The 25270-nt window shown below is 39.8% G+C and overlaps 1 protein-coding gene across 1 annotated transcript in view; it reads left to right on the forward strand.

The window, feature by feature from the left end:
* The window catches only part of LOC133441447 (putative methyltransferase NSUN7), a 43588-nt gene extending 19670 nt beyond the window's left edge, over positions 1 to 23918 (forward strand). The window contains exons 6-12 of the mRNA XM_061719193.1: positions 416 to 599; positions 2100 to 2313; positions 5596 to 5739; positions 7028 to 7129; positions 7285 to 7402; positions 15161 to 15266; positions 22795 to 23918. Coding sequence (XP_061575177.1) covers positions 416 to 599; positions 2100 to 2313; positions 5596 to 5739; positions 7028 to 7129; positions 7285 to 7402; positions 15161 to 15266; positions 22795 to 23709 — 1783 coding nt within the window. The 3' untranslated portion in view covers positions 23710 to 23918. The remainder of the gene's footprint in view (positions 1 to 415; positions 600 to 2099; positions 2314 to 5595; positions 5740 to 7027; positions 7130 to 7284; positions 7403 to 15160; positions 15267 to 22794) is intronic.
* Positions 23919 to 25270: the final 1352 nt, after the last annotated feature.

A 25270-nucleotide genomic window follows, 5' to 3' on the forward strand; every position in this document is an offset into this window, starting at 1 on the left:
GAATGGGCGTAAGACTTTACGATATAGTTCACATAGGCAGGTGCGGACCCCCTGATCACCTCGTACGCCAGTGATAGGGACTTGTGTTTTATTAGAGCAGCCTGTGAAGCTCAATGAACTGAGGTGTGACGGATGCCTTCCTGGGCTGATTAAAGACCAGATGCACCACTGCATTCTGGAGCTTTTTGGGTTTGATCGCACAAGCTGGAAGGGGATTTCTGTAATCGAGGCCGGTCTCTAGCAGGAGTTGAGCTGCATCTTGAGTCAGATAAGGTGCCAGGGCCACCAAGGAAACATGGTCAGAGAAGGATAACCGGGTGAAGTGACCGGCTTCTAAATGATCTTCAGTATTTGACGAGTTATGAGTGAGAACTGGTATCAAACACAAAAACATGTTTTTATCTCCCTTCGGTAGCGTTGATGAAGTTTGTGACACTTTACGAAGCGCCGGCCTGAGTGAAGCAGAAAGCATGACTGACCTCACTGAGTCGACCTTCTCCAGGGACCCCCTGTGTCCAGATACTCTGGTCTTCCCCCAACATCTGCACGCAGCGATCCAGCACAGCCCCCTCTCGACCACACATGTGCTGAACATACAGGTAGAAACATGTTTGTGAACACTGATTGAAAGACGAGGGGGAAAAAATCCTTTCTTGGTGCACAAAGTAGATGGAAGTGTTTGGTGATTTTTTTCCTTTTCTTATTTAATAATTTCTTTACTACCCGAGTCAGAAGTTAAAGGTAAAAGTCAATGTATAAAAGTGGATATGCACTGGATATGCTCTTCACAACTTAAAAGAAGCTGAGAGGATTCAACACATAATTGAAGCTGCAAGCAGCGATGAACGGGCCCTCGCACGTGCAATTTTCATCAATAAAGTTCAAGGACTCAAAACCGAGTCTGATGACACCACCCACGACTCTCTATGTCAAACCATTCAAAAGTTATGGCAGAAAGTAGGAACTATCACATATCGACCAATCAGAAGAAGGGGCGGGGCTAATTCATGCCAATGAAGGTCAAGTACTCAAATCTGATTCCGATGACACCACCCACGACTCTTTATGTCAAACCATTCAAACGTTATACCAGAAAATAGGAACTATCAAATATGGACCAATCAGATGAAGGGGGGCGCGCTTTTTGGCGTCTATCGCCACCACGGTAACGCTTTTGACTGAGAAAAGTAATGCGCATCGTTGCAGGATCTAGACGCACATTTTGATGTATAACACACCTGCGTGCACGTTATGGTTTGGGGCCGCATTAACGCCGAAGAAATGGCATAAATTGCACCAAAATTACACAATTAATTAAAAATGGACGACTTCCTGTTCGGTTTCGGTCATGGCGCCAAGAGACTTTTCTTTAAGTTGCGACATGATACAGGTGTGTACATATTTTTCGTGCATGTACGTCAAACCGTATTGTGGGGCTTGAGGCACAAAGTTTTCTAGGGGGCGCTGTTGAGCCATTAGGCCACGCCCATTAATGCAAACCATGAAATATCAGTTTTTTCGCCAGGCCTGGCTTGCGTGCAAAATTTGGTGACTTTTGGGGCACATTTAGGGGGGCAAAAAGGCCTTAATTTCGTCGGAAGAAAAAAAAACGAGAAAACTTCCTACGGATACAATAGGGCCTTCGCACTGTCAGTGCTCGGGCCCTAATTAAAAACGCACCAACAATGCAAATCCTGATTACTCCCTTTATTTTTGCTGGACAGTAATTCATCTGAAACATCTGCAGTTTTCCAGGTGGTATTTTTATGGACCATCAATATCCCTTCTATTCAGCATCCCTACATTCTTGGAACACAGCACCCATAGAGGATTTAGATGAGGGAGCAAAATGTGACTTATTGCTTCATTTGGAACTAATAGTCATTTTACTTGAATAACATTTTACAAAACTGCAGGGAGATGGAGCGGAAGTTTTGCTCTTCATGCCAAGAGTTTAAAATTGTACAATTTGTGTAAACTGGGTTAACGGTACAACAGTCTGTCGATGTAAAGAGTTTAATCAGGAAAAACACAGGGAGTTCCTCCATGCCGGTGTGAATAACCCGTCTCCTTGTCTCTGTGACGTCCTCTCTTTATAGGACAGGAGTGTGTGCGTGGCTGTAAGCGTGCTGCAGCCCCTGTTGTTTGAGAAAGGAGACGTCTTGGTGGCGGGCTCCTTCTCGGCCGTGACGGCGGCTCACATAGCCGTCGTGTCCGCTGCCCGCTCGGGCCGAGTTCTGGTCTGCGGTGCTGACCATTCACCTTCTCAAGTACAGGAGATGCAGGAGCAGCACGCACAGATGGATATCGAAAGTGAGTGACACAAACACTGCAGAGAGGTCTGATGATGAGGGGGATGCCCTCTCTGAAACGTGTATAAGTACAGATGCTGGTTCCAAAAGTGAGTCAATTCTGATTTAACATTGTGATTAAGTATAAGCAGTACTCGAGTTGTAAAAAGAATTCAGGGGGGATGGTGGATTTTATCATACGGGGACAGATAATTTGTGCTGATTACAAATAATATAATATATTACAAATAATAGCACTGACCAAAACACCTGCAGAAATACTGCAGGAATGACATAGCAGCAGTTAAATGCAGCCTTCTGTAAGCTTTAAATATCCACTGGGCTTACACCAAATACATCAAAATACAACAATAAAAAACAGTTTTCTGAACTTATCAATATGACTCTGTCCTTCACAGGATAAGTAATAATGAATCACTGCAAAAAAATCAAAATCTTACAAGAATATTTGTCTTATTTCTAGTTAAAATATCTCGTTTTAGTAAAAAAAAATCTCATTACACTTAAAACAAGAATCATCACTGGAAAAAACAACAATTTTCACCTGTTTCAAGTAGATTTTCACTTGAAATAAGTAGAAAAATCTGCCAGTGGAACAAGATTTTTTTGCTTGTAATAAGAAGATAAAATCTTGTCCCAGTGGCAGATTTTCCTACTTATTTAAAGTGAAAATGTACTTGAAACAGGTGAAATGGTCAAATAAGTTATTTTTCTGGTGTTATTTTTCTGGTGATGACTTTAAATGTTGAAATAGCAGTAAAACCACATTCATTGATGAAATGACATAAGGGATGGAAAGGGGGGTGGCAGTTTTACAGGGGGGATGATTTGGACCGTTTTTATTTCAGGGGGGAGGCCATCCCCCCTCATCCCCCCTCAACTCGAGTACTGAATATAAGAAATAAACATGCATTCCAATCGATGGCATTAACATTGTTTTTGGTGAACTTGACATCTGAACTGTGAATAAAGAGCTAAGAAAGCATAATAATTCTTATAGCAGAGATCCCATGGCTTGTTGTGCTGTTAATTTTACTAGCTGCTGTAACCAGCTCCGGGTTGGCCTCTAAAAGTCCACAAGAAAAGGCTGCCTATGGCCGAGAACCCAACAGCCAGATTTCCCTCCCGAAGTCATGTTGGTCGTATTTTACATTATTTATTCTGACAGAATAAATGTAAGGTAGCATTAGCCGTGCATCAAATAAATTTTATTTTTACATTATACACTTTTACAATACAGGTTTGCATGACCCCCGGGCAATTATTACCTAAACAAGGGCAGGTAAAATGGCAGGTTATTATACTATTATTAAAAACTCCCCTGGTGGGAGAAAAACATTAAGCCAAACAGTGGCAAGGGAACACGCAGGACCTGACACACAAGGGGGGACCCTCTTGTCAAAGGCCAGCCGGTAGAGCAGGTAAAGGGAGATCAGAAAAGAGAGAATAAAGAACAAAGAGAGGAGAGACACAGAAATATTGTCAAAGGTACATCATAAACTAAAATGGGCTAGGTTTAGCTAAAATAGCAACAGTGACAGCCAGTCTGGTCAATTCTGGGGGAGGCCAGCAGTCCCACTACGCTGGGACATCTCGAGACTTTCTTCTCCAGAAAACATCATTGCAATGATGAGGGATCCCAGTGGTCCCAGTGGTCCCAGTGGCCCCAGTTAGGGTTGCCACCTTTCAGAAATAGAAATAAGGGACGCCCTGATTTCAGCAGCGCAGGAGCCAAAAAAAAGCCCCAAAACTTCTAAACTGAATAAAAATGTGTTTATTTTATATGAAAAAACAAAATGCTTTGATTTAAAGTTTAAAGTGTTTTAATAGCATTGAACTTGCATGACTGTAGAGACAGACAACCATACTAGCAGCTGAAATAGCCTCCTATGCTACGTATGTCCATATCAGCCCAGATGTAATATAGCCTACAGGTGAAGAATATGGTGTAAAAGTTAATTTATTTCAATAATTCAACTAGAATATAGTGTAAAAGTTAATTTATTTCAATAATTCAACTAGAATATGGTGTAAAAGTTAATTTATTTCAATAATTCAACTAGAATATAGTGTAAAAGTTCATTTATTTCAATAATTCAACTAGAATATGGTGTAAAAGTTAATTTATTTCAATAATTCAACTAGAATATAGTGTAAAAGTTAAATTATTTCAATAATTCAACTAGAATATGGTGTAAAAGTTAATTTATTTCAATAATTCAACTAGAATATGGTGTAAAAGTTAATTTATTTCAATAATTCAACTAGAATATGGAGTAAAGGTTAATTTATTTCAATAATTCAACTAGAATATGATGTAAAAGTTAATTTATTTCAATAATTCAACTAGAATATGGTGTAAAAGTTAATTTATTTCAATAATTCAACTAGAATATGGTGTAAAAGTTAATGAAAATACGGTACAAATCGTGTCCCGTATTAGTTCAATACGGGACGCAACATTTTTTTCTTAAATAAAGGACAATTACGTATTTTACGGGACGGGTGGCAACCCTAGCCCCAGTGGTCCCACTGGGGCTACGCTGGGACCTCTCATCATTGCACAGCCTGCCATTCACAGGGTCAGACCTACGGCTGGGTGATTATGAGCTTGTATCAATTTCTTGAATCTTGAACCTGTAACTACCTCAATTACAGTTAATGAACGATTATTTTTTGTTTACACTTCAAAAACTCATTTAAGAAAAAATAATATAAGAAATAAGAAAATTGCTCGATTTAAGTATATGCCTGAGTAAATGCCTGAGTATTAAGTTACCAATAAGTTCTGGTTTTGTTGTGCGTGCTATCCCCTCAAGGTCCTGATCATTATTAAATCCTAACTGTCTTTTAAAGGAAATTATAGAAAAATACTCAAATTACTGCAAAGAAATAAATGGAAATCAAAAGGTTAAAACTGTTAAAATTGATGAAATATACAAATTTAATGGCTATAAGTTTTCTTGTCAAATTTGATGAGGGACTTATTTGTTGTTAAGTTAGTTCCTGCAGTTTTGCAGCTGTGATCAACTACATCTCCATATTTTTCTCCGGTTTCAGAAAGTAGCTGAAGCATTACAGGTTACGATGAGTCCAAATTGGGGGGTCATCACTCAAAGAAGCTTTTGACCCACCGCTACGGCTTAATGTGTCAGCAGGATAATTAAGTCTTTAGCTTTGGCTGCACTTGATACCTGCATATCACATTGCCATGTCCTGCTCTATTGTTGGGCCGGACCTTCTGCAACGCTCAGCTGTGTACTCGTCATTGCCTCCTGCGTAGATGTTGAAGTCCTGTCAGAAGCCTTCTGTGATCTGAAGGAGTGGGACGCCAGCGTGGAAAGGCTGAAGGTCATCATCGTGCTGCCTCGGTGCTCGTCCTCCGCCCTCAGCGACCCTGTGGCCGTTATGCACAGTGAACATGGAGGTATTTCAGGAAAGGGGTTGAAAGAAAAACCTCAATGAAAACCTTCAATCCAGACATGATTTGATTGATTGATTGATTGATTGACATTCTTTATTCAGTCACTTCACTCTACAAACATTGAACACAAACATTATCGAAAAATAGTGACTGAAAAGGCACAGGCAGAAGCAAAGTGCTTATATTAATGCCTGTCCTACATACAAACTAACAAACATAGCAAAACTAACCCAGAAAAAAACAGAAAAGGAGGACCAATAAGGTTTACATATATAATAGTAAAGACTATAGTATATAGTAATAGTATATATATATATAAATATATATAAATATCAAAGAACAGCAGCAAACAAAAAACAAATAAATATTAACCTTTGTAGCTTTGAAAGATTGCTCTACAAATCTTTTTTTTGTAAACTGAAAATGAGCTGCACATTTGTAAATCTATATTAGCGTCATTCCATAATTTAACTCCCACAAGAGATATACATCTCCTTTTAGTCTCTTTTCTAGCTTTTTCTATAACAAATTTACAAACATCACGCAAATTATATTTTGACTCATATATTGAGAAAAACTGTTGTACACAGACAGGGAGTAACTTTAATCTAACTTTATACATTATTTGCTTTATTTTATAATAAACCAAATCATAAAATGTCATAATATGGGATTTTATAAACAATGGATTTGTATGTTCATAATATCCCACCCTATTAATAATACGTATGGCTCGTTTTTGTAAGAGAACTATAGCATTTACTGTTGTCTTATACATCGAGCCCCAAACTCCCACACAATATGATATACTGTATAAGGTAATATTAGTGAACAATAAATTAAATGTAGTGCTTTATGATTTCATATATTTGTGGACTTATACAGGATTGCTATTGACTTTGCAATCTTTCTTTTTATGTATCTAATATGTTGTTTCCATGTTAAGTTAAAATCAATAACAACCCCTAAGAATTTTATATCAAATACTCTTTCAATTTCAGAATCACATATCTTTAATGTAATATCCCCATAAATTTCTTTTTGGTTTCCAAAAACCATAAATTTTGTTTTTTTTCAATGTTAAGTGATAACCTATTACCGTCAAACCAAGTTTAAGAATTTTTAATTCCCTTTCAATTGAGGACAGAAGTTCCTTTAAATTTTTCCCAGAACATTACATATTCGTATCATCTGCAAAAATAATACATTTTAACAGTCCAGTAACATTACAAATATCTGATGGTGGTAATATGAAGAGCTTAAATGAAGCTGTTGAATAATTCGTCACCAGACTGGGACCTGCTGCCAGACTTGTCCCACGGCTCTGTTTCCAAAAGCAAACTCCAGGCTCTGACCAGCCAGCAGAAACGCCTGCTAGAGCACGCTCTCACATGTGAGTACATACGGACTCAGAACCTTTTCAGGCAAATATGCCCCAGATTTCAATAAACAAAAAGAAACACACACTCGTCAAACAGTGTATTGCAGTGTGTTGTGTGCATCCCGCTGGTACCAGCGCCGTCATGACAGCTCGGCTTCATCTGTCAGTCTCAAAGGTCCAGACTGTGGTCTACTGCACACGCTCAGTGTATCCTGAGGAAAATGAACAGCTTGTGGGGAAAGCGTTGGAGAAAACACACACACACCCAAAACTGCTGCCGTTCAGGTACAGAGGAGGACACACACACACACTCACACACATTGTCTCTGTCTTTCTGCAGCTACCATTTCAGTTTTGTTTTTCTTTGTCATGTAAATATTTAAGTATTTTATTAGCCTAGTCCAGGGGTCAGCAACCAAAAATGTTGAAAGAGCCATATTGGACCAAAAACACAAAAAACAAATATGTCTGGAGCCGCAAAACATGAAAAGTCTTGTATCAGCCTTAGAATGAAGGCAGCACATGCTGCATGTTTCTATATTAGTTATAACTGGCGGAAGATTTTTTTTTTCATTATGCACTTCGAGAAAAAAGTTGAAATGTCGAGAAAAAAGTCGAAATGTCGAGAAAAAAGTTGAAATGTCGAGAAAAAAGTTGAAATGTCAAGAAAAAAGTCGAAATTTCGAGAAAAAACTCAAAATGTCGAGATTAATGTTGAAGTACAATCTCGAGAAAAAAGTCGAAATGTCGAGAAAAAGTCAAAATGTCGAGAAAAAAGTCGAAATGTTGAGAAAAAAATTTGAAATGTCGAATAAAAAGGCGAAATGTTGAGAAAAAAGTCAAAATATTGAGAAAAAAGTCAAAATATTGAGAAAAAAGTCGAAATGTCGAGAAAAAAGTCAAAATTTTGAGAAAAAAGTTGAAATGTCGCGATTAAAAAGGAAAGGAAAAAGGAAGAAAAAGATCAAACATTTTTGAAAAAGCTCCAGGAGCCACTAGGGCGGCGCTAAAGAGCCGCATGCGGCTCTAGAGCTGCGGGTTGCCGACCCCTGGCCTAGTCTGTCTTGATTGTCTACACAGGTGTCTCCTCGGTTCTGTATCTCCTGTTTTCCCTCGCCGTTTTGAGTTTATTGGAGTTTGATTATCCTGCCTTGGCAGCACCTCTCGTTCTTCAGCGTTTTTAACTAAAAATACATCATTATTGTTCCTTCGGACGTCCCAAATTTAGGTCCTCATCTCCCAAATCTTGTTACCATTTACATAAAAGTCTGGGTTACCCTCACCTTGACTGAAAACAAATTGCATCAGATGGAAAAATGAGAAGCTTTTTATATCAATGGCTTTTACCGATAGTTATTATTGTTATCAAACTAAAATTGGCGGCGCAGAGCTGAGCAGGCTGTCGGCCGATGGTCACCATGTGTAAATTAATTTCTGTAATGACAGCGTGCACATTTCCATTATCAACCAGCTTCACAAGGCTGCTCCACCTGCACGAAGCCTTTGCGTATTGTCATTCTTATAGGAGGTAAATGTAGAAGTACAGATACTTGTGTGGAAAAAAAGGGTAAAAGTAAAAGTACTAATTTTCTTTTTTTTTACTAAAGTAAAAGTATGAATATATATAACAAGTCTGAAATGTTCTTAAGTAAAAAATTAAAAGTGGGGGTTTTGCCATCTATGATGCACATCTTCTATCAACTTGGCCAAACTAAAAAATCTGAAAACAAAAAGCAGGAAATCTTTCTTTTATTAACAGCCTGGACAGCCCTAATACAGGGAATAAAAAATCCCTGGACACGGTCCAGTTTGAAGAGACTGACCTGACCGGAGGTCCCGTAGCGACTTCCATAAAATGATAAATACGCTAATAAGGACTGATACACTTTAGCATTACATGCTTTTTCAGGGTAGACTGAGTTGTGTACCCCACAACCCAGCATTCGCCATGAATCATTCTTGGAGCCAACAACATAAAATATTATTTTAAATCCAGCCATGGAAGGATAACGTCTTGCTTTTCCAAATCTGCTGCATTGTCACCAGACCCAACAATAACAAACTCTCTATCATAACCCGTACTCTTACGTCTTGTGGTCATCCGTGGGGGTTGAAAAAGTAATGAGCTTGTTTTGATAATGTAAGAAGAAAGGGAGTAAAAGTATACAGATACCTGAAAAATCTACCAAAGAACAGTAACAAAGTATTTGAACTTGGTTACTCTTCACCTCTGCATCTGGTGTCTTGGTATACTTAATAAAGTGGCGAGTGTATAACCTAAGAGCGATTGTTTTTATTTATTTATTTATTTTAAATGATACAGATTTCGTCGTTTTATCGAGGCACAAAGTGGACGCGGGGTTAATTGTTACATTTAGCACTGATAGCGCTGCAGCGTTCGCTGAGGTGCGGCTTGGCTGCCGGAGTTGAGAACTGGCAACAAAGTGAGTACGTTTACATGCACTAACTTAGAGAGAAATTTAAATTGTTGCCTTAATCCGACCAATATCAACGGTTTAAAAACCATGTATACACTTTAGCTGGGCTGTAGTCGAACTGAACTGAAGCTCTTGAGATCGAGCTTTTAGTGCCAGATAATGCGTCCTAATCCGAGTTATTTCAGCATGTATACGCAACCGAGCCTATACATGACTGCCCAGGGACTCCCCCTTCTAGAAGTGACGAGCCGGAGGGAGACTTTATGTACATCTGCAACATGATCAGGCTTTGTATGTACGATATATACAGAGCTGCTGCATCATTACCGTCCATTTTTTCCCATGTCATTGTTCTCCTTTGCGCTTGTTTACTAATTGTCCCAGAAGAATACCAACACGAAAGTGTGCATGGCACCTCAGTCAATAATCAATTGTCTTCTCGTGCATGTTTACTTGGATATCTCTGAAACTCCAGTTTAATCCTTAGATAGATTGTTGGCAATACCTTGATTTAGATGTGCATGTAACCGCACTGAGTGACTTTTAGGGCTGGAGGGGCTCCACCTGGTAGCTGTGGCAGTCCCAGTCTGACAACTGTCCCCCTTTCAGATTTTCAGATCATCAGTCATTTTGGTAGCAGCATCTGAAGGGAGGATGGAAGGACATATTTGATTAGAGAAAGTGTGAAGTTTCAACTGCCTGTCAGGTCTGTTCATTGTTAATTTACCCATTTTTGGATTAACTGGGGTTGTGGGGAGTCAGCTCTCATCAAGATCCCCCATGGGTCCCCAAAAAACAGGCTTCAAATCAACTCTCCATAAACCTGCAGGTGATGTCACTGAGGGTTTGTCCAGTTCTTTTTATACAGTCAAAGAAAGGAAGAACCCCCTCCCATACTGGGTCTGACCAGAGACCCGGTTTTAAGACCTGGTTAACATCAAATTTATTCAAGTTTTTTTACAACAGCCTGGTAACCAGGGGTGGACTGGCCATCGGGCATACCGGGCATTTGCCCGGTGGGCCGATGGGGATGTTGGGCCGGGCTGGGCCAAAAAAAAAAAAAAAAAAAAAAATTTTTTTTTTTTTTTTTTTGGCCCAGCCCGGCCCTTTTTTTTTTTGGCCCAGCCCGGCCCATCGGCCCATTTGATTTTGTTTTTTACCTGACAACAACCGATGGGCCGGGCTGGGCCAAAAAAAAAAAAGGGCCGGGCTGGGCCAAAAAAAAAAAAAAATTTTTTTTTTTTTTTTTTTTTTTTTTGGCCCAGCCCGGCCCATCGGCCCATTTGATTTAGTTTTTTACCTGACAACAACTGGTACCACTGGCCGATTGGTTATGATGAGTTGGATTGGTCATGGGCTGGAGTCAGGGCCGCCGCAAGGGGTGTGCGAACCATGCGACCGCACGGGGCCTCGCGCCCCAAGGGGCCTCGCGCCCCAAGGGGCCTCGCGCCCCAAGGGGGCCTCGCGCCCCAGGGGGCCTCGCGCCCCAAGGGGGCTTCGCGCCCCAGGGGGCCTCGCGCCCCAAGGGGCCTCGCGCTATGGGCCGTTTTTTTTTTTTTTTCGTTTTTTTTCCTTTTTTCCCTTTTAAATATCAACAGTGTACGTTCCATTACAGACCTTAATGTGTACTAGTCTGTGCATATCAATAAATATATGTGCAATGACGCGCGTGTCTGTTGTTCAACACAACTGATCAGACCAAGCGCAGACACAAGCTGCTCTGATCCAAACGGTGGAGTTGGAACAAACTGTCACACAATGTCGAGAGAACGAGACAGGATCAGGAAATTTCCATCAGGGGATGAAAAAAGAAAAAAATTAAAGAAAATGGAAGAGTTTAATGTCTCTCTGAAAGGCTCGTTTGATAAATTTGTTACAAAAATCACCGATCCGACCGGGTCTCAAGCAGCCGTGGGGCCCCGCGTCGAGGCAAGCCGAGATTATGATGAGGCAGGGGAAGGTATCCAGTATTTTGCTAATTGGAGAGTTAAAATTGCGCATATAGACACCCGATCCGACCCAAAAAACCCAAAAAATTTCGCGCGCGCTCGCTACGCTCACGCGCAAGGGCCCCCCCCGGCCATTCCACACAGGGCCTCGCAAGTCTCCCAGGCAGCTCTGGCTGGAGTAGTCACATATCCAGTCTAGCTACTAAATGTTAAAACGGCTTGCCATACAAGTTTGCTGGTCTACTCAGAAACAGTACTAAGTACATCTATAACGGGACTGGGGGGGATGGTGTAGGTTTAGGTTTATTAGACAAGAACATACACACCAACAAGACAGTGTACAAGCGGTGTCACAAGAACGTTTGTTTTCATTCATAGGCTTCATTTTCTTTCCATCAATACCTGGTGGCCCGGTCTAGGCTCAAAATGCCCGGGCCGATTTTTTGTCCCAGTCCAGCCCTGCTGGTAACATATTTCATAGTGTGTCCTCTCTGCAGCATTTCTTAGTGTGGAAAAGAGACGGTGGCAGCTCAGAGTGCTGACACTATAAAGGATTACTAGCAGTTGCCATGGGAACATTTAATCCCACTCGCAGGGTCAATGGGATGGAAAACATATCTGTTTCGTGCTTGCTGCTCCACAAAAGCCTCCTCCAATTATTCCTCCTCTCATGAAACGATTTTGGTGCTTAAACCGTTTATGAAGGGAAAACGTAGGTTTGGCTGTTGTGTTTTTATGCAACACGATTCCACCGAACAAAACCAAACAAATGCAGTCGGGGACCTAGCACACGCTAATCCTCCATTAGCTCTGAGATACAAGGAAATTAGCAGCAAAAACAACACTGTAAATTCCTTAATTAGCAGTATTCACTTCCAATTTTTTGTCATATTCAGGGACATCACATATATTCAATTTCAATAAATTTAAAGGTGGCATACGTTTGTTTTAGTGTGAACCACTGCTCCTCCACAGGAAGTGAAATCCTTTAATAAAGTACTATTTGTGACTGAGAGTTTATTTTAAACACCCAGTGATTAAATTTACAGTTTAATGGTACAACAAAGCCCACTTGTGCTAACACCCATCAGTAATTTTGAACATGCTCAGCGATGCCACGCAACAGGCCGTAACCGTGAAGTCGCTGAAAGCTGTGTGACGCTGCCGCAAAAACTCAAATGTCCAAGGTTATCTCATCAGCACAGCATCTAGATGTCTGAACAAGTTTGAATCTGCGTTATGTTTATCAAGGCTGGCCGTCGGACATCTAATAGTATATCTAATAATGAGGGAGCAGATGTGCATCGTGCACCAACCGACAGAGACATCTGCCAGGGACCCTGAGCAGAAATGAAGGGAGAAGTTCCTGGTGCACCAAATCTCCTATCTACTGACATCTACTGTCCACATTTGAGAACTGAAACAAGAGTACTAATTGTACTCTTGTAAATGGTACCGAAAAGAAACATCTTGGGGAACACCTGGCAGCTCATTAGGTTGATTCTCACCAGAAGTCAGTGACATGAAAAGAACAGGTTCGGGCTGATGGGTAATATTCCTCAGTGTAAAACGGTGAAGGCTGTGAACATCTCATCATCTGCAGTATATGATATATGATGACATCATAGTCAGAGAGTAAGTTAAGATCTCTTGGCATGAGACAAGGCCAGAGATCAGTACTGGACGCCTCTTATTCCTCTGCCCTCACATGACACTGCAGAAAGGAAAAGGCGTTGGAAATCACGACACAAAATGCCACCGCCAAAGCCTGATGAAAATGACCTGAGCAAGACTTGAAAATTGTCATCTGGTCAGAGGAATCAAATTTAAAAAATCTTTTTGGAAACCATGGACTCCAAATCCCCCAGACCAGGGGTCGGCAACCCGCGGCTCCCTGGAGCTTTTTCAAAAATGTTTGACTTTCTTTTTCCTTTTTTTCTTCTTTTTTATTTCTTTTTTTCTTCTTTTTTCTTTTTTTTCTCTTTTTTCCTTTTTTCTCTTTTTTTTCTTAATTTTTTTCTTCTTTTCTTTCCTTTTTTTCTCTTTTTTTTCTTTTTTTCCTTTTTCTCTTTTTTCTTCCTTTTTCCTTTCCTTTTTAATCTCAACATTTCGACTTTTTTCTCGAAATTTTGACTTTTTTCTCGACATTTCGACTTTTTTCTCAACTTTTTTCTTGTGATTTGAATTTCAACATTAATCTCGACATTTCGACTTTTTTCTCGAAATTTCGACTTTTTTCTCAACATTTTGACTTTTTTCTTGATATTTCGCATTTCGCCATTTGCCTTTGTATTTAGGCTTATACATACAAGACTTTTCATTTTTTGCGGCTCCAGACATATTTCTTTTTTGTGTTTTTGGTCCAATATGGCTCTTTCAACATTTTGGGTTGCCGACCCCTGCCCCAGACTAAAGAGGAGAGAGACGGTGAGGTTCTGCATCTGTGATGGTATGGGGCTGCATTAGTGTCTATACAACTGGCTGTTTCCACGTCTTTATAAATGTTTATCGCAACATGCTACAAATACAGACACTGCTTTTTTCAGAGAAGGTCTTGCAATCCCCAGACAATACTCAAGTGCACACTGGGATTGAAGGGAAGAGCAGTGCAATCAAATGTTCTTGATATAAAAGCTGCATTAAGTATCTTTCATCTTTAAACCTCTGAAAGCCAGGCCATATTTTCACATTGGTTTTTGATTAATCCGTTATTCCTTAGTGAAAAAGAGCTTGTGAAATTCCTCTAAAACATCCCTTTCAAGCTCAAAATTATAGTAATAGTAATTACAGTATACTGTAGTATATTTTATCATACCTGCCTAGAAGTCTGAACCTTTCACTAATTCAGAGCATTTGGTGAATCATCAAAAGAAAATATGACAAAAAAACACGTACCACGGTCGGGCCGTTTGAATCCTGTATCAGTCAAAAAAGAGGACAGCACTCCTCTCCCAAAACTCCAGCAACTATTTACGAACAGTTACTGACAGACTTGTTTTATTGTCACTCTATGTGGCAATAACACTTCTGACCACAAGGAGGCGTGTTGATCTGTTACCACTTTCTCCCACTAGAGTGCGTCATTGCACGTTACAGCAGGGCCTGATTTCTCGTTATGTGCTGCCCCCGTGTGGTCATGTGTGGTATTGCTACATCGAGTAGTTTTGCTACCGTCAAATTTGAAATTTACTCACTACGTCTCACTACTTTTGACTTGTTTTCAGTGTTCTGTTCTGAATAAATCCTAATGTTATGATCTTTTATGAGTGTTTTAATTTATACACAACGTTCTTTTTGAACTGGGGTTGTAAAAATTTACATTTTTAACAGATTTGCACTTCAGAATATTTCATACCTGCATAAAATGCACCGATAGGCTCCAGCAGACCCCCGCAACCCTGCAAAGGATAAAACGGGTCTATAAAATGGATGGATGGATGGATAAAACGCACTCAAAGGAAAAAAATGCCATATAAGCTTTTCAGTTTTTGCTGGAAGTAGTTATGGCAACCTCGCTTGAGTTTTCCAAAAACCGCCAGTTCTCGTGTGCAGCCCTCCCGGGTATTGACAGAAATACGCCCGTGAAACTTATGTGCCAGTAATGAATCAATATGTATACCAGCTTCTGCATGAGCCGCTCTGTGCTGCTCTCTCAGGCTGAACGGGCCAATCTTCCCTGGAGACGCAACAGACACCAAGTTCTTCAGACTGCAACCATCTCAGCTCACCAACGGCTGCTTCGTAGCAAGACTGTCACGGCAGGTGAGAGTTGGAGAGAGAGATTGCACTGTGAAAGAGTGAGGTGAGAAAAATAAACAGGAGAGGACTGCGTTGGAGATTTGGAGGGGTGTTTGTGCTCAACAGTATGAGCGTAGACGTGCGTGTGATTACTTTGCAGTGAGACCTTTCAGAAGTGCTGAGGCTGCACTCTTTTATCGTCCGCTGGGAGGTCAATCAGCTTGTCAACGCAAATGTAAAGTATTGCTCCATGAAAACACTACAGCATTATTCCCGGGCTCCAATACTCAATAAATAAACACAAAGCTACAAGTTAAAGATAAAATATGCCGGGGCCACTGGTACATTTCAGCGCTTCGTGTGGCACAGACAGACGAATGGATAACTCTGTCTCGTTCTTCCAGCCCTCCTTCCAAACCCTCCAGTGTGGTTGCATCACTGCTTTGCCTCATCTCTTTTCCTCCCCTCTTTATTCCCCCGTGCTCCCCTCATAAAAGGAGAAAAATGCAGCAAAAGGAAATGAGATGCTGCTCCTTTGATTCCCCCAAGCCTGAAAAATAGAGATGTGAAGCCGCCGCCTGCACACAGAGGCAATTCAGCCGCCGTGTAGTGTGTAAAACTTGATGCATTTCTATAAATTCTTTTTATTGCACAATTCTGTTAAGAATTGATATTTGATAATCATTTTTCATGTTGCTGGTTTCATTCCCTTGTGTATGAGGTCTGTAATAATTGTACGGCCATGTGAAAGAAAGTACAACCTCCTACAAGTTCAAAGGTTTCACATATAAGGACATTTAAAAAAACATAGTCTTCAACAAGTCTTAAATTTAGGTGAATAAACCCTGAGGTATTTCATCCTGTTATTTGTGGGGAAAAACACATTTATTGCTACTAAAGGAATTGAGACGGCGTGAAGCAGCCAGTTACTGCTCAAATTTAGTTTTTGTTGACATCAGCACAAGCGACTACTTTATAAAAGACGTTTTGGCAGTTCACTGGTGTGAAATAACCACAATGCCAAACAGGAAAGACATCAACAGTGGTGTTAGACAAGAAGATGTCTCTGCCTATTGATTTGTTAAGGATTATAAAACCATTTTATAGCTATTTTGGACAATTGAATCAGAAGTCGGCAGCCCGGCTCGTCCACCACATGGTTGGACCATGAAGGGCTCAGAGAGATTGCAGGGAGAGAAGAAACCGAAACTAAATACATACAGTATACAGTACTGGAGTTGAGGGGGGATGAGGGGGGATGGCATCCCCCCTGAAAAAAAAACGGTAAAAATCATCCCCCCCTACAAAACTGCCATCCCCCCTTTCCATCCCTTATGTCATTTCATCAATGAATGTGGTTTTACTGCTATTTCAACATTTAGAGTCATCACCAGAAAAATAACTTATTTGACAATTTTCACCTGTTTCAAGTAAATTTTCACTTGAAATAAGTAGGAAAATCTGCCAGTGGGATTTATCTTCTACGAAATCTTGTTCCACTGGCTGATGTTTCTACTTATTTTAAGTGAAAATCTACTTGAAACAGGTGAAAATTGTGTTTTTTTCCAGTGATGAGTCTTGTTTTAAGTGTAATGAGATTTTTTTTACTAAAATGAGACATTTTAACTAGAAATAAGACAAATATTCTTGTTAAGATTTTGAGTTTTTGCAGTGATCCATTTTACTTATCCTGTGAAGGACAGAGGCATATTGATAAGTTCAGAAAGCAGTTTTTATAGTTGTGTTTTGATGTATTTGATGTAAGCCCAGTGGATATTTAAAGCTTACAGAAGGCTGCATTTAACTGCTGCTATGTTATTCCTGCAGTATTCCTGCAGGTGTTTTGGTCACTGCTATTATTTGTAATATATTATATTATTTGTAATCAGCACAAATTATCTGTCCCCATATGATAAAATCCACCATCCCCCCTGAAATTAGTGTGTTGAAATGGTAACGTTTGCGGCGGCAGATTTACATAAAGACTAAACAATTGCGGCTTATTTGGAAAAGAAAAAGCATCTTCTCCCTAAAAGGAATAAGGCAGCACTTCAAGCCAAACGACTTCTGACACAAAGCCCTTTGGACTGATAAGACCGATGTGGGGACATTCAGCCGTAAGCAAAAAAAAGTATAAAAGAATCCTGAGCCTCGGTGCCGAGTACATGGGTAGACCGGGGATGATTTGAGATTTGAGTCTTCCAGCTGTGGGAACCTGCAACTTAATATTTCATAACGAATGGGGAAAAAACGCCATCTTGAATATGAAGCCGTGTGCTGAACATCATTCAGTTTTCATAAAAAAGAGGAGACAAGAGGTTTCAAACAGAGGCCGAGTCAGCAAATGCTGCTCAAAGGGAATTGATGAGCTTCTCTCTACAGGTTGTGTAGCGGCTTACATGAACTTCATATCAAAATGAATTTGAACTGTCAAGTGGATACAGGTGGGCAGGGATGGCTCGGGAAATCTAATAGGAAATACTTTCTGCAGATAAAAACAAGGTTTGACAGATGCTCTTTTCCCTACTGGCCAAACAGAAGCTAATATTGGTATCCAGACGTTTCTGCTGCAATTTCAAGATTGATAGCCTTCAGGTTCAGTACAGCCTAGGTGGCATTATTTAATTACATTTCATAGACTATCTGATGGCATTGGCTTGATTGAGGATAAATGTTGGCAAAATTAGCGCCAACAGTGAGTTGCAGGTCTCATTTTGTCACGTTACTTTAACCTGTTAAAAACGTAGCTGTTCCAGGTTTGAGCAAATGCACAGGAGCAGAAATATCCAGAGGTTGGTGTGATAGTTTTTACGGATTCCCCTGGAGATTAAACCACAGGTACTAACAACAGAGCAGCAGGCTTTAAGAGAGGTCTCTATCTGAGTGATCTGGGAAAAAGTCCTCCAGACTAAACTAGGAAAGACTGGAAAAAGACAGACTCGACTGTCAAGAACTGAATCGGATTTACTTCGGGAGCTCCAAGGAGTCACGTCTTTACAACAACCAATATGTTGAGAGTAATATAAACATTAGGACTGAGCTTAGTACCGAGATAACGGTATCTGACTGACGTCTAATCTGGCCTTGTAGATATGAAAACTTCACATGATTAATTCTCCATCAGGTCATGAAGACTAGTGACTAATGGGAATAGAAGGAAAAATAGAAGGAAAAATATTACAATATTAAACCTGAAGAAAAATAACTAAAGGATATCATACTTTAGAACAGGGGTCGGCAACCCGCGGGTCCAGAGCCGCATGCGGCTCTTTAGCGCCGCCCTGGTGGCTCCTGGAACTTTTTCAAAAACGTTTGACCTTTTTTTTCTTCTTTTTTTCTTCTTTTTTTCCTTCTTTTTTTTCCTTTTCTCAACATTTCAACTTTTTTCTCGAAACTTTGACTTTTTCCTCGACATTTCGACTTTTTTCTCGAAATTTTGACTTTTTTCTCGAAATTTTGACTTTTTTCTCAACATTTCGACTTTTTTCTCGACATTTCAACTTTTTTCTCGACATTTCGACTTTTTTCTCAACATTTCGACTTTTTTCTCGAAATTTTGACTTTTTTGTCGACAGTTCAACTTTTTTGTCGACATTTTGACTTTTTCTCGACATTTAGACTTTTTTCTCGAAGTGCATAAGGAAAAAAAAAATCTTCCTCAAGTTATAACTAATATAGATACATCCAGCATGTGTTGTATTCATTCTAAGGCTGATACAAGACTTTTCATTTTTTGCAGCTCCAGACATATTTGTTTTTTGTGTTTTTGGTCGAATATGGCTCTTTCAACATTTTGGGTTGCCGACCCCTGTTTTAGAAGAATCAACAAGAGCAGTCTTTCACAACATTTTCCGAGATCATCTCTGAACGGCGGTAAAAATCTCTGGTCTTTTATCCACGGGGTTAGATGTCCTTCTGCGTGAAGGTCAGTGGCTCTTTAACCGGATCCTTTAAGCCTGAAGGAGGTGTGAAGTAGGGTTGTCCTCCAAGAGCTGCTTCCATGCTCCAGCTTCTACTCAACCACTTGGTGCTGACCTTCACCTTTAAGAGACACGTGAGGGGTCACCAGTGATGATACCGTTGCTGTTCAAATCCAGAAGGATTAATTAGTCATTTAAACCTGTAGGAAATATCTGGAGCCAAGTGAAACTATGATGAAACAAAGTCTGAATCACAAAAGATGATCAGCCAGATTTAAATCCGTGAAATCTTAAAAAATAACCTCTGATTAACACAATACATTTAAAACACACACACAGGCAAAGAAAAATCATCAAAGATAAGGTTAAAAAGTGAGGAAAAAGAAATGACCATCAGCAAAACAAGAATCAGTATCGCTAGACTTTTTCTGGCCAATATTTCTGCACTACAGCACAGAACAACAACGCAAATCAGCAAGTGGAGAACGGCAGGAGGAATCACTAAAAGAGCTCTGATGTTCAGAAGTAGAGCGTTCAGGGGCTGAACAGCTCGACTAAAACCAGCTTTCTTTTCTCTTTTCTTTTTTTTTAAATGTCTGAACCAGCAAACGCTCTTGTTGGTGGAAAATCTCTTTATGTGGAGGAAAAAGAGACCCCGTTTAGACCTGGCATTAAAATGCAGCGTATAAATCCAGCCCCACGTACCAATGCTGATGCCAGGTCTAGGGATGGGAATTGATGAAGGTTTTTAGGATTCAGGTTCCATTTTCGGTTCTGCTTAACGATTCAGTTCTTTATCGATTCCCTTTGCGGTATTATATGATTGAGTGACTATGTCACTCCAGCTGCTGTTATGTTGCCTCATGTATGTTGTTGAAAAGCTGCCACTAAACAGAGCACAAGAAGTTACCTCGCCTCCGTGTACATTATTTATTAATAGAATTCTAGTGACACACGGTAACAATAACCTTAACCCTAACCCACCCGTATCGATTCTCATTTGGAAAAAAAAGGACAATAACAGGTTGATTAGCATCACTAAAATAAAATAAAATAAATATTCTTCTGTAGAAATGAACAAACTACAACATCAATTATTCGGTGACAATTCCCTGAGACTGTCCAACATTTTTCTAATAGAAATTAAAATTCTCCTTTTCAAAAGGAGAATTTTCATTAATGTTTTATTAATTATATAATTAATTAATATATATGAACTGAACTGTGTATTTTGCAAATCTTCAACCCTAACCCTTTGAAAAATATCCACTTGGCAAGTATTGCAAGTTGCCCTGACTTTCAAGCGTTGCCATCTTTACTAATAACTGCTGGCTTACGCACGTTGCTACGAAACTGCTGAGTGACGTCATTCGTCCCCTCTGGAATCGAAAAGGGAATCGTTTGCAAATTTTGCAAACGATTCCAAGGAATTGAAACACTGGGAACCGGTTCTTGATTCCCACCCGAGCCAGGTCTGAACACACGGAAAACGTTCCAAGATGGATTTATATCATTCAGGATGCATTTGAAGGTGATCTAGGACATGTAAGCATCGTACTAAACTGGCAGCATCATCTTAGGTGATCAGTCATTTGATTTTGCTTGTGAATGACCACAGTTAAGCTCTTTGTCATTTCATTTCTTCTTCCTCTCTGTAGCAGATCTTTACATGCACTGCATATGACCAAAGGTGTATTGCTCATCACTTTTTAACCCTAGTAATATTTGTCTACTGTACATTGGGAGATATTTGGGTTGGATAAAAGGAATACTGCACAACATAGTTAACAACTAAGAATAAAAGCAGGAAAACTATCTAAAACATGCAGGACACTGACCCTTGAGACCCCTGCCCTACACGGTACGCTGCATTATTCCCATCTTACCTTTAGTGATTCAAAGTAACATATTTGGAAGTAAAGGTCTGATTCAACCTCTCAAGATAGATTTAGGCACAAATGCCAGGTGTAAACACAAACATTCAGCACTTCTCAGGACGCATGTTAATGTAGAGTCTAAATAACGCCAAAGAGGGAAACAGACACAGGCCGGATCTTAAATAAACATCTGAAGATTTTATTAATGAGCAGTTTAAACAACTCTTAAACTGTTGAAACAAGTCAAATATTGAAATCATTTTTTTAATTGAGGGTTAGTTGCATATACAAATCTAACAGGTAATGAGTCTACGGAGGTGATGAGATGTGTTAAATGTAGAAACTTCTCAAAGCACATGAACGATATTCTGAACTTTATTTCTGTGATAAGTTTTTGGAGTTTATACAACTGATAAATGCCCGCTGATTTATTGCTATGAAGAGAAAATACAGCAGCATCTTTTAACAGGCTGTTAAAGATCACAAGACATGTAGAAATATAAAACCTGACTGACAGCGACTGTTTCACAAACAATACAGAAACTGAAACCTGGAGTCTGCTGCCATTCTAAGTTAAACGGCACAAATAAACAGCCAACATTTTAAACTTTTCCTTCACATGTTGACCTCTTAATATTGTTTTTTTGCTTGTATCATAAATATATATTTGGGATATAAGAGATGTAGTTATATACAGTACTCGAGTTGAGGGGGGATGAGGGGGGATGGCATGGCCCCCCTGAAATAAAAATGGTCCAAATCATCCCCCCTGTAAAACTGCCACCCCCCCTTTCCATCCCTTATGTCATTTCATCAATGAATGTGGTTTTACTGCTATTTCAACATTTAGAGTCATCACCAGAAAAATAACACCAGAAAAATTTGACAATTTTCACCTGTTTCAAGTAAATTTTCACTTGAAATAAGTAGGAAAAATCTGCCAGCGGGACAAGATTTATCTTCTTATTACAAGCAAAAAAATCTTGTTCCACTGGCAGATTTTTCTACTTATTTCAAGTGAAAATCTACTTGAAACAGGTGAAAATTGTAGTTTTTTCCAGTGATGAGTCTTGTTTTTAAGTGTAATAAGATTTTTTTACTAAAATGAGACATTTTAACTAGAAATAGGACAAATATTCTTATTTTGAGTTTTTGCAGTGATCCATTTTACTTATCCTGTGAAGGACAGAGTCATATTGATAAGTTCAGAAAACTGTTTTTTATTGTTGTGTTTTGATGTATTTGATGTAAACCCAGTGGATAATTAAAGCTTACAGAAGGCTGCATTTAACTGCTGCTATGTCATTCCTGCAGTATTTCTGCAGGTGTTTTGGTCAGTGCTATTATTTGTAATATATTATATTATTTGTAATCAGCACAAATTTTCTGTCCCCATATGATAAAATCCACCATCCCCCCTGATTTTTTTTTACAACTCGAGTACTGGTTATATATGACAATTGTTGTCAAAGAAGATGCTTGAAGAAGTGTTTTTTTTTTTGGCGTATTTAATTCATTCCATTTATGGAAGTTTTAAAGTATTAAAGACCCATTTATGGAAGTTTCGGTTCCCCTTTTTTGTCCAAAAAAACATAAAATAACAAAAGCCAGGTGGAAAAGTTGAAAATAGTCATGATTTGCTTTATTACTAGATCATTTCAACAGAGTCTTGTTATGCTTTGCTGATGTGATGTTCAAGATGAGCATTTTATTGCCACATTTTATTCTTAATTAAGTTTCTTTGTTTTGGTCCAGGCTGATCCGACTAAAGTAGAAACAGTCCAGGATGTTCTGGCGCGAGCAGCAGCGAAGGGCCTCCTGGGAGGGATCGTCCCCAAACCCAAAACCAAAAATGGTAAAAAAGGGAAAACAAAGACTAATGGAGACGCTTCATCTACGAGCAAATCTTCATCCCCGCTGAGCCAAGAGAGGCAGGCGGGAGGGGAACCTGGAGAAGGACAGGACCCGGTTACCGCCTCAGAACCTGAAGAGGAGAAGGATGAGGGGGATGCCGGGGATCCGGGGGACAACGGGGGAGAAAAGGAGAGTGATATGGGAGGAAAGAGGAGGAGACGGAAGCGGATGGCAAACAAACATCTGAAACAGACAAAACTGGACACGACAGTCCAAAAGGAGCAAGGTCAGAAGAAACCCACGAGGAGAAAGGTGAAGAAGACTCAGAGGACGAGAAGCAAACCGAGGCGGATACCACGACTCACGCTGACGTTGATCTCCTCCACCAAACCCTCCAGCCAGCTGTCTCTCATCACAGCTGTCGCTCACAAGATCAGCGGCAATCCGGTGATTAAATCCCAGCAGACGGACCTGAACTCACCTTCACTCCCGGGAAAACGTCCTTCACCTGCGCATCCTGCTCCCCCCACCACCCACGCTGCCTCCAGGAGGCAGAGCTCACAGTCTGGAGAAGAGAAAACACAGAGGACCATCAGGAAACCAGGGAGACAGGCGCCCAAACCGGAGAATGGAGCAATCCCGCGTGAAATGTCGAGGCCTGCAGATCTGGTCCTGCCACCAATATCCTCCCCGTCCTCCGGGTCTCCTGCAGGCCGGAGCGGCAGCCCCGTCTCTCAGCCTCCATCTCTGACCTCCGGCTCTCGGGCGGGGAACACGTCAGCATCCTCATCCACAATCTTCCTGCCTGGATTATAAAGACCATGCTGGGATTTGGTCTCTCACGTTGTGGTCGCCTCGACTGAGAGCAAAGATCTACTCACTAGGGCTGGGGATCGATTCAAATGTCAAGAATCGATTCGATTCCGATTCTTAAGATTCAGAATCGATTATCAAGATTTGATTCGATCCGATTCGATTCGATTCCGATATTGATTTGGGTTAGTGTTATTAAAACTGTTTTTTGAGCTGTTGCATGAATTATATGACTGTAGTTATGCAAAATATTACTACTAGTATTATATTGAGATTAAACAGCAAGTATTGGCAGCTAATGATGCTGTAAGGACCAATCAGCTCCCAGAATGCTGATAGAACTGCTTTCAGAAACATCATGTGGGGCAGAATTACTAAACAGATCCAGGGAGGAAACAGAGACGGATGAAATCGTTTTAATTTTTTCCCACATTACGTTTTTATTTGTTCCATTTTCGGTCTATTTTGGTTTTTAATTTTTGAGCATTTGGTTTTTAGCATTTTTTGCAAATCTAACCCCAAGACAGTATATAAAGTAATGAAATATAGACAATTTATGCAATTATAACCTAACACTTTAATGTTTTCATACCTTTAAACATATTTAAAGGCAAAAACATGGCACCAGTTATTCTCGTGTCCAACAAAACATTCCTATTTTGGGGATAAACAAAAAAATAACCAAAAGTTGTAATGTAATGAAGAATAAAAAAAACATAAATAAATAAAAGAAAAAAGAAAAGAAAAAAAAATCGATCTTTAGACATATGAATCGATTTTTAGGAATTAATATGAGAACCGATTTAGAATTGGGAAATCGATTTTTTCAACACAGGCCTACTACTCACTACTCATTTAATCAACTTTGAAGCACATTTGAGGAATTTGTTTTTCACTTAGAAAACAAACAATTAACTTCAGAGAAACATCCTTCAAGTTAAATATGAATCTTTCCATTTTACAAGCTCCAGTCATTCAGTTTATGTTTTTGTTTAGTAGACTCAAAATAGATCCAGAAAGCAGAGATTCTCTCATTTCTCTTCATTTCAAATTGAACCGTATTAAACCTTATTAAAATTAATAACAAACAGTATCATCAGTCCATTTTTCTGGTTTTCCAGCTTCATTTTGAAACAGAAAAAGGGCTAATACTCAGATTTATACTTTACAGGATAGATAACAGGAAAATGATCTTACGAAGAAAATCCTTAGCAGAAACTTTAAAACCAACGTGAGCGAGCTTCATCCGTTTGTTCTTAACTGAAACTTCAGCAGAGCAGATGATGCTGAGATGTTCAGCATATGCGTCAAAGGTCACCAGACCTGGATCAGCGACTCACGACGAACACTCTTGCAACACACTGTATATTGTAATTTGATACTGGGACAGTTATATAAACTGACCACTGAACGCTCTTCAGAAACAGGATTTGTCAGCGGGACATCAGAAGCTGTGGCAGCTCAGAAATTATGAAAGAGAACTAAAAAAAAATAAACAAGATGCAGCGGAGATTAGTTTAAGAATTCAGCCTGAACTTGTGTTGTGTTTCTATAGTGAAGCACA

The sequence above is a fragment of the Cololabis saira genome, chromosome 1 (assembly GCF_033807715.1).
Source record: "Cololabis saira isolate AMF1-May2022 chromosome 1, fColSai1.1, whole genome shotgun sequence".
Lineage (NCBI taxonomy): Eukaryota > Metazoa > Chordata > Actinopteri > Beloniformes > Belonidae > Cololabis > Cololabis saira.